We start from the raw sequence: 14,536 nt of genomic DNA, 5'->3' as shown, positions 1-14,536 counted from the left end.
GATGACATTCTATTGCTCTACGACGGTACACATCAGGAGCTTGAACACCTAGTAAAAAGGTTGAATGAAATTCACCGTTTCTTAAAGTTTACGGTAGAAATATCAAACACCGAGGTAACATACCTAGATTTGAAAATCTTCAAAGGTACAAGGTTCGAAACCAATGGGTTATTAGACACTAAAGTCCACACCAAACCCACGGAAACCTTCCAATACCTCGACAGAAACTCTGCACACCCACTTGCCACTTTTAAAGGCTTCATTAAAGGGGAAATATTACGATACGCACGTCTCTGTAACAACGAGACTGATTTCTTAGAGAAAAAGAATGCGTTCACAGAGAAACTGTTACTCCGTAACTATAAGAAAGAGGAAATTGCCACAGCCACTAAAGGCATAAAATTTGAAAACCGTAGGCAATACCTCACTACCAATCCTAAACAAAAGGAACCACCACTGGTGTTCAAGCTTACCTATACACCCCACATCAAAACCACGCATTTGAAAAAAGCACTTTTGAAACATTGGCACTTAATTTCGCAACACGCGGAACTATCCAAACTGTTTCCAAAAGAACCGATTCTTGCCTACAAAAGGGCCCAAAATCTCAAAGATTTACTTGTTAACTCAAGGTTTCGTTCTAACGAAGAATCAGCTGACTCTCAAGGTTCACACGAAGCTCTTTTAGATGCTCTTATAGATGCACTATGAGTTCATAAAAAACTCGTGCACAGAAAATAGATGCATTTTGAGAACGAGACGCTCATGCCGAATATAAAAAAATCAAAGGCTTACTACTGATGAAGCTCCTCCTATAAAAGTTGAGAGCAGAAACCGGTCTAGTTGGTCATAAGAACCTACGCTAGTCTTTCTTACTATTAAAAGTACACTCAATTCACCTAATAGGTGCAATTATGTTTCACCATGGGGAGCATGCTATAAGTTCATGTTCTTCGGGCCCTCCCTTAAAAATACTTCAGGTTCTTGGCTACTACGTTGCGTTAGATAGTGTAAAACCGCCTACACCCCCATTTCAGGTCATTTAAATTGGTCAAGCACTCTTTGGACAGGGCAAGACGCATTATGGTACTCTTTACAATGTCCTTAGAGTTAATGTTACCCATTGGTTAGGTGGTCCAAGGCGTGCTGCATGGAGTAGGGCCCAAAGCTTTATCGTGATCCCGTTACACTAATTGAAGAAGTAATGATTTAGTGGTCATTTAAATTGGTCAAGCACTCTTTGGACCGGGCAAGACGCATTTTGTTACCCTTCTACAAGGTCCTTAGACTTCCTATGACCCATAGGTTGGCTGGTCCAAGGCGTGCTGGTTTTGATTAAGGCCCAAATGTTTTTATTTCAGTTCCCGTTACATTTATTTAAAAAAAAGGTTGATTTAATGGTCATTTTAATTGGTCAAGCACTCTTTGGACCGGGCAAGACGCATTATGGTATCCTTCTACAATGTGTTAAGAATTCATATGACCTATTGGTAAGGTGGTCCAAGGCCTGCTAGTCTTGATTAGGGCCTAAAGTATTTTTTTTTACATTAATTTAAGAACTGATGAAGTACTAGTCATTTTAGTTGGTCAAGAACTATTTGGACCGGGCAAGATGCATTATGGTACCCTTCTACATAGTCATTAGAGTTCACATGACCCATGGGCCATAGATAAACCTCTTTCCACGACCAAACGTTGAACATCTTGTAAGAAAGCTTTTGTCTTGCCAGAGGTGTTACGGTACCGTACGTCGATACCATTGTCGAATACGTAACTGAATAGGTAGCTCAGTTACTCATTCGCGAATATCGAACGAGGAACGGGGAATAAGTATCTAACTTCACACCGGTCAATCTTATGACAAATGTCGCGTTAGTTGACCTGAATTCATTATGAGTGTATTGCCATGAAATGGGATATCTTTTAACAGATTAATGTACAAACTTGACAGCAACGTTGGTGCAACAAGGTGGCACCAGCAAGTTAGATTTTGAGTGATATTAAGCTTCCTTTAACCGAACGAGGCTGTGACGGAGGGCCGGGGGGGGGGGGGGGGTATAGACATTTTAAATTTGATTTTGGTAGAAATTTAACTGAGGGCGTTTTGTGGGGAAAGTGTGCGCCTATCTTGTTTGTTAATGTCCGTTGTAAAACACGAAATTTTGAGGGCAGCCATAATATGTACAGTGCACAGTGATGGTAGCCTAACACTTTATTAATGCTCCTTATGATACCTCGATTGATCGTTCTAGTAAATAACCAGCTGAACTAAGCACATGACCGGAGTGTCCGCGTTTCTCTTATAACCCCCCCCCCCCCACCACCCCTTAGATGGAAATAACTTGTGCTCAATGTCCAAGATAAGTTCGAATGTATTGCTAACAGGAATAGCTGTAAAAATGTTGTATACGAAAACTCAATTTTTGCATGACATATGACGACTAAACTCCTGCCTAAAAAGTCACCCATTGATTGTTACAGTAATAAAACAAATACATGAGGAGAAATAGTATTTCAAACCGACTCGTTTCGATGACAATGTACGATATCGTTGCATATATATATATATATATATATATATATATATATATATATATACAAATATATTTTCATCTCAAATTTGGGAAATGACGAATTTCATATTGTTTATAAACAATAACTATACCACTTCCATGGAGCTACCATATGATGCAACGATATGTTTATCTCAGTTTAGAAAAGAAAGAGAAAGAACAGATAAAAAAAAAGAAAAGTCGAATATATATTTAGGCCTATAGATGTATGTCTATGGTCTGTTGCCTAATAACATCTGCGCTGTTTGTATCCACCGATAGTTTACATTCACTGCTATCAGGTTTTAGACAATTCCTTTCTACAACATACTCGGTTAATGCACGCAGGTTTGACGATGGGTGCGGGGGGGGGGGGGTACATGAGGGGCACATAGCCCGGGAGTCGGGTTCAACTACGGGGCCGGGAAATATAGGATATAGAATTATACAGAACAATAATAATTTTTTGATAAGGTGTGATGCAGACTTCTAAGTGGTGGCGGGGGAGGGGTTGCGTTATATATTTGTCACCGGGGTTCGTACTGGCTCTCGACAACCCTGATGTCAAGCAGTAATACCCAACTTTTGCTTCAGATTTTCAAATTCCTGTTTGATAAAGTCGTAAAGTTCGTACTCCAAGTGGAGCTCCGCTCGAAGAGCCCTTTTAACCTCCTCTGACGGTCCAGTTTTATTTAATGTCTCTGTCAGTTTCCAGTAACTTCTACGTTTTAAATTTCGGTAAAATGCTGTAGCGCCATGAAACATATCTGGCAACAGTTTTTCTAAAACTTGGAGAAATCCGTCGTAATCCTCCGTGGTTCCGACAAACAAGTATTTGTCTTTAATGTTCCGTTTAGCTCGATGTAGACACGTTTTCATGGAAGGGTACGGATGCCCAGGTGGGACTCCGCAAAACTGTTGGACATTCTTCGATAAGACTGACTTGTCCACACAAATTCCACGTTTACTGTAGCAAGCGTCAAAGGGTTCCTTAGTGTAATTCATTTTCTCCATTGCTTCGCGGTACCTACTTGGTCCGGTGGAGTCCCCATAAACCTTAAAGTAATATAGCGACACTAATCTTTCTACTGGATCTCTTACTATGCTAAGTAATACCGGTTTACGTTGTAGTATATCGTAATACGGTAAATGAGAATAGATAAAGGTAGGTGTTGTATCGTTAAGAACACGTTCGATCTTATGGCGGACAGTCTCGTTTTCAAGAGCCATTGTGTTCTCCACTCTCATACCGTGATTAGTCGCGATATTGAGAGCCACGGTATTCAATGTTCTGCTACCAGTCTTAGGCAATGCGTTAAAAAGCACGTGCCTATTCCCTGCTATGGGTTGCTTTTCGTCGATATAAATACTGCCAGAGTTTTCCGAACTCTTGGATTGGTCGTGTTGCTGCCCTCTATTTGTTACTGTTTTTAGCCGATTTTTCCGAACCAATGCGGAGGAAGATAAGTTGATTAATTGATGAATGGTAGCGACTGATGCAAAGATGACGAGAAATTGACGGAGTCTTCGCTGTGAGTTTGAAGCCATCATTTTGCCCCTCCTCACGTCGTCTTAGAGTTTCATCTGTTTGAACACGAGGAGAAGGTTTGCCTACCGCCCGATCTAGGTATAAAGATAATGAGAAAGAAAAAAAACACTACGTTATAAAAGACTGAATTAATTTTGATATCTTAAAGCGAGATTACTCCCTAATCCAATAATGCCGAGTCCGGCTGCCTAAGTCGGAACTGAACCGAGTCAGACCAGAAGACATAGGCTACGTCGGAGCCGATAAAAGTCATTTCTGACAAAGGTATAAGAAAGAAAAAAAAGAAGAAGAGGGGTATGAGGATGTTATGCTGCACATGTATACCAAGGAGACAACTTGGACATCACAACAGTCTTTAAAACAGTATTTCAGAAAAACAGGAATTGTCAGAACCATGTCATGATCAGGAAGTGAAGGAGGGGGCGGGGTAGGGTCGGGGGGTGGGGTTTGGGTTGTGGAGGATATCCCAATCATTTTAGAGTTGTAACGTTGCATGTGATCGAGCTAAGATTCGATAAATCATTCCAAATAAGATATTAACATCTTTGTAATCACTGTCGGTTCCTCCCTTGTTAGCTAATATGCCGTGTATTGTACAGAACGTGTGTGCCAAATAAAATTAATGTATTATTGCATTGTTTTGTTTAATTTACAGAATGTTTCCATCTAATTTAATCGTTCCTGGTGTGATTTATGGTAATATTTATCAGTGATATGCTACTTTAATACGTGGATACATGCATCAAATATATGCATCACATAAAATCTAATTAAAAGATTTGGTTTGTTTTGATTTTGTTTTCCGCTATCCGCCATCACATAAGCTTAGAGACCCATTATTGCGTCGCGATTTATAGCTTAGAAAGCGAAAGCTTGCAGGCCACTATTGGTTATTATTCTTCTTTCTAACTTTTTTTTTCAACAAGTGGAGTATATCTAATTACATTGTTGTTTTTTTTTTAAATTTTCAAGAGAAGTTAACTAAAAGAGCACTTTTTTATTGCAATAATGGAAAAGGGTAGTTTTCACTAAGAAAAAAAGGTGATTTAATGAAAAGGGCAACCTTTAAGGTTTTTCACGAAAACGGATAGGAACTGTTCATATTTGCATACACAAGCATGATACGAAAGGATTGTATATAGAGAAGGAGAGTATTGTTCCAATTTGCGTTAATATGGTCATGTCATGTGATAGTCATGTGGTAGTCATGTGATAGTGTTATACGGGGATATATAAGAGAAGTATATATTGCATCCCGTATTGTATCCGCTTCCAACCATGCGCCGCATTTATCTCTCTACCCTCTGTTCTTACCATTTAAATGCGGCAGATACAAAACAGATATCAAAGATACCTTTAAATAATGCATAAAAAACCAAAGAAAGCAGGCAGATTGCATGAGAAGAGTTACATACCATTAATGAATGGCTGTAGATTCAACCTGTAGTTACAGAATTGAATTATATTCCAATTCTGCTATATTAAGCATGGGCGTTTATTTTTTGCGGTTGCAAATTGTTTAAAGTAGTAGTAGCCAAATACTGTTCTTATGAGAATGATAAATAATGATGATGATAATAATGATAATAATAATGATAATAATAATAATAATAATAATAATAATAATAATAATAATAATAATAATAATATTTTCTTTTTTCTTTCTTTTCATCTCCTTTATTGCAATCTTTGGTCTGTATCATACATATGAGAGAAAATATACAAATATTCGCTTAATATAAGTAAAAACAAAACTGGTGAATAAACTGGTATTCCGTTTAATTACGGTGTTTCAAAGAGAGTGCAACAAGTTCGGAATCTTGCATACAAGTCTTCATAACTTATAATGTTACGTGCATTTGAATTTTCAATTCTTTTCTCTACTTGAAGCAGAAATTTGAATTTGTACATAAATTCGGTTAAATGTGGTACTTTGTCTTTCATCTTCTGGCTAAAAATATAATACTTCAGATGAAAGATAACAAAGTTGTATGGATGTTTTGGGATTAACTTATACCCAAACAAAATATCACGCTCACTGAAAACGAATTGAAACCCGAAAATACGCTGCTCTAAATCCAAAATAAGAGACGAAGTAATTTGGCAACCCCAAAATAGATGATCTAGAGTTTCTTCGAAACTTCCGCAAAAATTACACCTAGCATTATCAGTGAGCTTCATTTTATAACGTAGATTATTTGTTCCTAAAATACGGTGTAAGAAACGAAATTGGAAATACCGAATCTTGCTCTCTCTACAAGACAAAAATGGAATACGAAATATAGTTTGCCATTGTGAATCATCCAATGAGAATTCACCATTCCATTTTTTAATGGCCGTTGGAGGACATAATAATAATAATAATAATAATAATAATAATAATAATAATAATAATAATAATAATAATAATAATAATAATAATAATAATAATAATAATAATAATAAATAAAAAAAACGATTTTCTAGGATTTATACTTGATAATTGTTAGGCTTATTAATGACATACAGATGAAAGCGAAAGGCTGTACGTTGATAGATTATTACTAAGGGATTCTTACGTTGAAAACATATTGGGCACTGTGTGAATGTCTTTATGAATTGAGAGAATATACAGGGCACACTTTGTCAACTTGTATACCCAACATCAGACTGCTATAAATTATTAATTGCGGCAAATAATTATTTGACAGTTAAATCTCTATATCTCCAATTCCCTACGACCACCCCCCCCCAAACCCCACTCCAGACGTATAGGGGTATATCCACACAATGCATTGTAAGCAAATAACAGCGTCTGCGTCACACAAATTTGATTCCAGGTGTTAACGAGGTTGGATTTATTAACTTTTTGAAATATCATAACTGTCACGAATATGCTTGACACAAGTCTAACGACTATCGTTTAGCTGTATAAATTTATGAATATTCATTAGTTTTCTGTTTTGCTCACGAAGTTCGCATTAGCAACATTCGATTTTGGATTTGTGTAAGTCTTTGTTTAGATTTCTTTGCATATAATGCAGGTAAAAGGCCAGTATGAATAGGCCGGGTAAGCAGGTTATGGCGTTTTGTACTACAAGGGTGCTGGGTGCCCCAGAGCAGTTACTCGTTGCAGTTGGACGCCATGTCCGTTGGGCGACGTTAGCCCGCAGTAGTTTACTATTAGAGTCGTTGGTGACCTTCTATAGGGTAACTTTAGTTCCCGACTGGTGAATTTTATGCATAACTTGAGGACATCTGTCTTAAAGGACCTGCAAATATCTGTAAAAAGCCGGAAACTGACCGAATTCCGTAAGTGTATCATTTTCGTATGTGTTCTAAGTCAAACTTACTTTTTCTTACTTAAGTCTTACTTTGCAGTAGAGGGAACGCAATGAGTTAGTCGTATTCTTGTTTCTTATTTGAGTAAAAGTGAGGCCGGTATGTTGAAAGGTTGAAAAAGCACGTATAAACATATATTTACGAGAAGTTTGTTAGTATCGAATATCTGTGCAGGGAAGGGTATATTGTTAATAGATGAAAATAATGATAATAATAATAACTCTTATATGGTGCTCATTATTGCACGTAAACATACATTCAATGGCACCTTACAAAATTTCAACCCTGGTCATTGGTAACTTGACACACCTACACACCAAAGTGTGCACAATTCAATCAATTTCTCCTGGGACACCACAGTGCATCACAACCACGTGTCCCCCAGGGGACTTCCCATAGGGTGCAGCCACAAACCGGCGCACACAACTATATTTACAAGTTACCTCGCAGGTCCCAATTTATTCACCTGGGTGAAGAGAGGCAATGGAGATAAACCGCCTTGCCCAAGGACACAACGCAATGATCTGGTCAGGGCTCGAACCTGTAATCCTTCGATCACAAGTCCACTGCGTTAACCCCTTGACGACAACGCCCTCTTAGTGGTAAGAAGGTGTAAAATATCTCGGATACTACAGCGAGATCAATATATGTTTGATACGTTTCCTTTTGCCGATGTAACGTCATGTTTGTGTGAAATATTTGTGTATACAATGCGTACATTTTACGTATTGTTTCAGGGTTTTGTTTTGGTGCGAAATTTTTAAATAAAACCACCAACTTATCAAAGACACACGTCACTCGAGAATTTTGGTGTTTTCTAGTCGAATCGTTTCACCTTACACGTGACAATTACACATAAATTAAGAAAAAACAACAACAGAATACACATAACACTACATCCTAGGTATAACCCAAGTTTTACATATAGGCCACATACTCACGATGATATTCCGTATAAACGTTTCTGAAAATTGATAAGTTGCAATTATATGAAATTTAAAAATGCAAGAAATCCTTGAAAAACGTACCAGTAAGAATGTTGCCAGACAAAACAAGTGTCTGCGTTTAAGTCAATTGGATTGAGTCAAGGAGCACCCTGCTTGGACGTACCGATTATAATATGCACAACTGTAAATGCCGAACCATGCATATTGTCGATATTGTGTAGTCGCTTAACTGAAGTGATTAGAAACTTCGACAAGTATTACTTTAAGTTTATGAAACATGTCTGTGTTTACTCTGGGCAGTTTTTTTCTTCATCTAGCTGCAGGAAGTAGATATAATAAAAGTGGAACTGCGACAAGCTGAAGAGTGCAATACTGTAATTAAACAGACGAAAGAGAAACAGGAAAAGAAAGCATATATCAACAAGATATGCTATTAAAGGACATCTTTACATCCGGTCTGTACTTTAAAGACTTCCGGTAGAAATGATCATACAAACGATGGTGCTAACAACTTCGGTCGACGGAGTCGGGAGATGGGTTGATATCATATTTAAGCTTGATCAAGTCTTCAACCTTACAGGTGTCCGTGATGTTTCCCAAAAGGAATTATATATTTCGTGGCTGTTCGGGCAGATATTCTTTTAGTTATTTCGATCATGGATCAATAATGACCTTTGGGCCTGTGTCTCCATTAATGATATAGTGTAAATCCATTTGATCAGGTATTTCGACCTGGCCGCAACGTCAGTCGATAATTACATATATACATATATATATATATATATATATATATATATATATATATATATATATATTAAAAAACCGAAAACACCACAGACTTTAACTTATACATCTATTTACTGAAATTAATACAAAAAGAACGACATGTTTCGAAAGTAGCGACTTTCATCATCAGGTTACAAACGCAAAATGAACAAGTAATAGCAAACAAATGTACACTAGCAATAACATACAAGGACGAGTAGATTAACTCAACAAAGATAACACTGGACAGTCAAGCTGTTTGTTGAGATTAGGTTTATCCCAATTGATATGTAGGCTTTCTTTGATCCTAAGCTGGATGATCCTAAGTTTAGTGGGAGCTGAGTCGATAATTTTGAATGAGTTGTTGTCACATAGCCGCATACAGTTGGGAAATTTAGCTACGTGTTTGTAAATAAGTGAATTCTTATCGGTTTTTTGATGCTCAGAAGTCCGTGTAGAAAGGTGCCTATGGGTTTCCCCAATATAACAAGCATTGCAGCTTGTGCAGATGAATTTATAGACCACACGAGATTTCAGGTATGATGGAATCATGACTTTTACTACACACATATTTCGAACTTTAAATGAGATAAACACTAATTTAATATTAATGTCTGTACAATGCGATTTGATCAACTGTCTAACTTTGTTCTGAGCATGACCAGAGAATTTACCAATGTACGAGAGCTTGTAAAATCTAGTAATGTGAGAAGCCGGGTCATGATATTTTCCGGTGACACCTTGTTTTGTAAATACGATTTCACAACTTTGTCAATTATGTGAGAAGGGAATGATTTTTGCCGAGTCTTGACATAAGTCCTTTTAGGTCTAGGTCAAACCCTTTGCAAGAGTTGTTGACCTTGTACATTCTATCCACTAGCGTTTCAATGAGACCAATTTTGTAAGAATACTGAAAAAAATGGTTAGTAACCCTGAGTACGCGGGCTTATAATAAACGGAAGTGTTGCAATGACCAATGTTCATGCTGACAAGCACATCCAAAAAAGGTAGCGTGGCCTACTGTCTTTTTGCTTCTCAATAGTGAATTTTATGTTAGGGTGCCGGGTATTGATAAATTGAAGAAATTGATGGCTTCACCCTCATTTCGGAAAAGACAGAAAATATCGTCAACATATCTGCGGTAATGATAAGGTTTAGATGGGGCAGATGAATCATTCAGAAATTGTTTCTCCAAATGACCCATGAAGAGATTTACCAACACCGGTGCTAATGGTGAACCCATTGCCACACCGTCCACTTGATCATAGTAATTACCATTGAATAAAAAATGCGTTTGTGAGGTAGCAAACATGAATAGTTTCTGGAGATCCCGCCATTCAATACCAATGCCTGGATTGTTATGCATTATGGCATCGATTGCAATATCAGCAGTTTCAGAAAGTGGGATGTTGGTAAATAAACTAACTAGATCGTATGATACCATGTAATGATCAGATATGTCAATAAATGTAATTCCCTGGACAAAAGAGAAAGAATCCTGAGTGCAATAATCGAGACAAATGTTGGGTGATATAAGATCACTCAAAAACTTTGCCAAATTATAATTATAAGTACCAATACTTGAAACAATAGGATATACTTGAAACAATATAGGCTATATATATATATATATATATATATATATATATATATATATATATATATATATATAAACATCTCATACAAAATACACGACAACACGCCCTCAAACTGCTAAACTTTGACAGAAGATGCAAGTTTTGACTACGAATAAAGTATCAACACAAGTAAACTTGAATAATTATCAACTGTTTTTAGTGCTTCCTCAGGGCAAAATGTGCTTTAAAAATCATGTCTGATTTAGACTACTATCCACTCGAAATAACAAAAGATAACTTGAACTATAAAGACGATAACTTAATATTGCAAAACCCCAGAAATATGCTCCTCTATCGCCATGCCAATCTGCCCCACCCCACCCCACCATCCCACACAACCCGGCTTGAGTAGTACCTACTTGAACGGATTTCTATGGACAACGCAGAAATGTTCACCATAATTGAGACTGAGGTGAATTTGAAACTCGATATTAAGAATCTGAAATTCGTTACAACAATTTGACAATTTCTTCAATATGTTAAGTTTGCTTCAATTCCTTATTTCATTTCGGAGATATTACGGATTTAATGGTCGTCCACAGACAAGGTTGAAGTCTAAATATGACATCACATCTACATGTGCTTCATTTTCTTATGTAATTTTCTGTAATCAGGGGATCGGATTTTGCAAACGTTGATTATAAAATATTAACAAATCCTGTTAACATTCCACGTTGAAAAATGTGAAAAACAATAGAAAAATTATTCAGATCGTAGTGGAACTATGACATCACAGACTTTACAAAGTGACGCGCAGATACGACACCTGTGTCGGAGTTAAATATTAGTTAAAAAAGTAAACGTACCTTATACGATTAAGAGGGTGGCCGGCTGCCAAAGGCAAATATGTTGTTCTTCCATTCGACACTGAGATATAACGGCTAGCTGACTATTAAGTATTAACTAGAAGACAATTGTGAAAAAGTAACTGTTCCAACTGATAATCCCATGCACACGCAATGACCGAGCAAAACGATATCCACAAAAGAACTTCTTATCTCTACAGGAAGTCAATGAGATTATTGTATAAATACTTTTGTTTTGTTAAAGGGACATGGCCATCCTGTTTCTCATGGTGTATACATATGTCACCGAGACGACCCTCGATGATGCTGAACAAGTAATCGGAGGTTTTAACCCGTTTATTTGCACACGTGGCTCAACAGGAACACGGTGAAAACTATAAAGTAAAAGTATTAAACATTAATATACAAACATTGGTGAAAAAAAAAACACTTGAATTTGCACAAATCAATAATAACATAATACAGCATTGTATTTCCCCTTATTAATAATGCACAAAAGGAAGAAGTATAACAAATAACATTAGGTAACATGAATCAAAATATAGAGTAAGATTGACAACAATTACATTCTTGATAATTATAACACTCAACTTACAATCGGCAAACTAAACGCACGACAAACTGCGGTGTACACTGAGGGGCTTACGATGCATGGCTTTCCGGGGTTTACTGCGGCTTTATGTGGTTTACGGCGGCTTTCTGAAGAATGCATAAATATACGAACAAAATGATATCCTAAGGAGAATACTTAACAAAGACGATACTTTAAGTCAAGGTACTCTAACAAATAAGCAAATAAGCAAAACAACAAATACGGAAAAAAGGCAACGATCATAACAGGCACAAGCATATAGCAAAACCACATTAAAATCAAATCTCAAGAATGTGATATAACAAATAAGTATACCTAGCCCCTTAATTAATGCCTATATAAACATACATACTTACATTATTACTATGGATGTCTGATGTCTGAGAGCACATGCGACGCCACTCTGAACCAGGAGAGGAATGAAGCATGTAACTCACATAATACGTAAGTATGCATCGATTATGTAAGTATGCAAAGCAAGGAGGCGGTTATAAAAGGTCACACCCTAAACACCATTGGGTGAGGGCAGCATTGACCGTTACCCGACCTCGACCAAGCGGAAGTTTCCCTTTTGTCACGCTAAGGATAAAACACACATCGGCACCTTTGTCACGCTAAGGCAAAAACACACATCGGCACCGATGACAATATGAAATACATACTAAAGAGTATTGATTACATCTTAAATACATATGCCGGAATGGGTACAATTTTTCAAATAGGGATGCACTCAACGGCAGTGAATATTGGTATAAGCATACATTGTCCCAGGCAATAAAGTTTTGCAGCACTTCATACACTAACATTATTAACTTATTATTAACCCTTGATGTCGCGAAAGAACCCGGGAGGATGCGAAGAGGGTCGACCAGATTGCATGGCGTGCGTGAATCGTCGCCTCTTGCCAGAGGGTCAAAACACTCCCTTTTTGACCGGCATGTATGCAGCCACCGTCCACTGAATACGTGGCCTGATGAGGCGCTATTCTCTTTGCACGGATGCCTTTAAAAGACATAATAGTATTTCATGTAACAATAGCGTTGAGTTTTAAGCTAGCGCCATCACATTTCATGAAGCGTTGACACAGTGTATAGGTGGATTCAATGCAATTGAAAGGCATCCTTCATTGCTGGCTAAGCAAAAAGCAATAAAACTTTCACGGGTGCACAGGGATCTCCAGGAACCTGATTAATATAATTTATAGTTGACTATTTTAATCCATAGAATACAACTAGTAGAAGGGTTTATTGCGATTCCTTTATTAACTTCCTTTACAATAGTTTAATTAGAACAGTAAAACTCTCTGTCGATTAGATTGAGGGTTGTATCTATTTTCCTAAGTACGCAGTCGACCTGTTGTTGTGCAGTGATAAAACCAATACAGAATGTCAATGAGTTCTGGTTTGCCATTGTATTATACCTACTCAAGTCAATGTGCATATATCCCGATAACCAAGGAAACGTTACCATTAATTGGAATGTCAATTGGCCCCCGGTTATATAGCCAGCACATAATGGGCTCCAACACTCTTCGTCTGAAGAGTTTGATAATTAATTGGTATTTTATTCATTGCCACCTTTTCTTCAAACTGGAGAATTAAAGCAATGTATAACTAAAATGTCAGATCTTTACGGACAAGGTTCATTTCTTGTCATATCAAGCACCCAGTTGGGACAATTTTTTGCACTCATATTGCCAGTACGAGTGGTATGAATATCATGTTTCTATCAGATCAATGTTAGGAACTGTTTGTACTGACAATACCAGTGCTTTGAGAGCATTATATTGGAGTACAGTTAAGAGAGGTATTGCATTAGGAAATTGTCCCAACTGGCTGTATCAAGTCATGTTGAGCAGACGTGTACGACTGGAGATTTTTGCTACGATTAACCAGAACTCACACAGAAACGGTAACACTTTCTAATGTTGGCAAAATTCAGGCAATAAACTTGGACATATTTGGTGCTTCTTTTTTTGTAAGTTACTTTGTTCGAATATATTTACATCTATTTGTGTTGAATTTCTCGAAATGCAGCGATGCAAAATCCGGCCTCCGATGTCCCTAAAACATTACCGTACCATGTAAATACGGATTAGTTAAAGTCTCAATGTGTGTTTGCCAAATTTTTAACTTTGACCTTCCAGCTAACTGCCCTAAAACCTCAGTGAAAATAACACCTTTCTTTGTCACTTTCATATTATTAATCATCATTTTTATTGAGTTATCTTTCGTTAAAAATTTTGAGATGAATTAAATTCGCCAATTTTTTTGTCCGTAGATTCTACAAACTTCAATAAATATTTGCAAGCCCCGCCCAACAGATCATGCGCCAATCAAATCTCTCTGTTTTGTTTACGACCATTAG

At 37.2% G+C, this 14,536-nt stretch overlaps 1 protein-coding gene across 2 annotated transcripts; it reads right to left on the bottom strand.

Annotated features, from left to right (window-relative positions):
- Positions 1–2,319: 2,319 nt before the first annotated feature.
- LOC139968894 (heparan sulfate 2-O-sulfotransferase 1-like) lies at positions 2,320–11,745 on the bottom strand. 2 transcript variants are annotated; one of them, XM_071973514.1, is made up of 3 exons: positions 11,578–11,745; positions 8,451–8,741; positions 2,320–4,175 (listed from the first exon to the last, which is right to left on the bottom strand). In XM_071973514.1, exon 3 carries the CDS (start codon positions 4,101–4,103, stop codon positions 3,117–3,119), a length of 987 nt encoding a protein of 328 aa, XP_071829615.1. In that variant the 5' UTR covers positions 4,104–4,175; positions 8,451–8,741; positions 11,578–11,745; the 3' UTR covers positions 2,320–3,116. The 2 variants fall into 2 exon arrangements, with proteins under 2 accessions (XP_071829615.1, XP_071829614.1); XM_071973513.1 differs by lacking the exon at positions 8,451–8,741 and having other exon boundaries at positions 11,578–11,744.
- Between the last annotated feature and the right edge of the window lie 2,791 nt (positions 11,746–14,536).

Source organism: Apostichopus japonicus, chromosome 6 (assembly GCF_037975245.1).
Source record: "Apostichopus japonicus isolate 1M-3 chromosome 6, ASM3797524v1, whole genome shotgun sequence".
NCBI lineage: Eukaryota > Metazoa > Echinodermata > Holothuroidea > Aspidochirotida > Stichopodidae > Apostichopus > Apostichopus japonicus.
The sequence above is the reverse complement of the archived record's forward strand: the minus strand, read 5'-3'. Positions and strand labels throughout refer to the sequence as shown.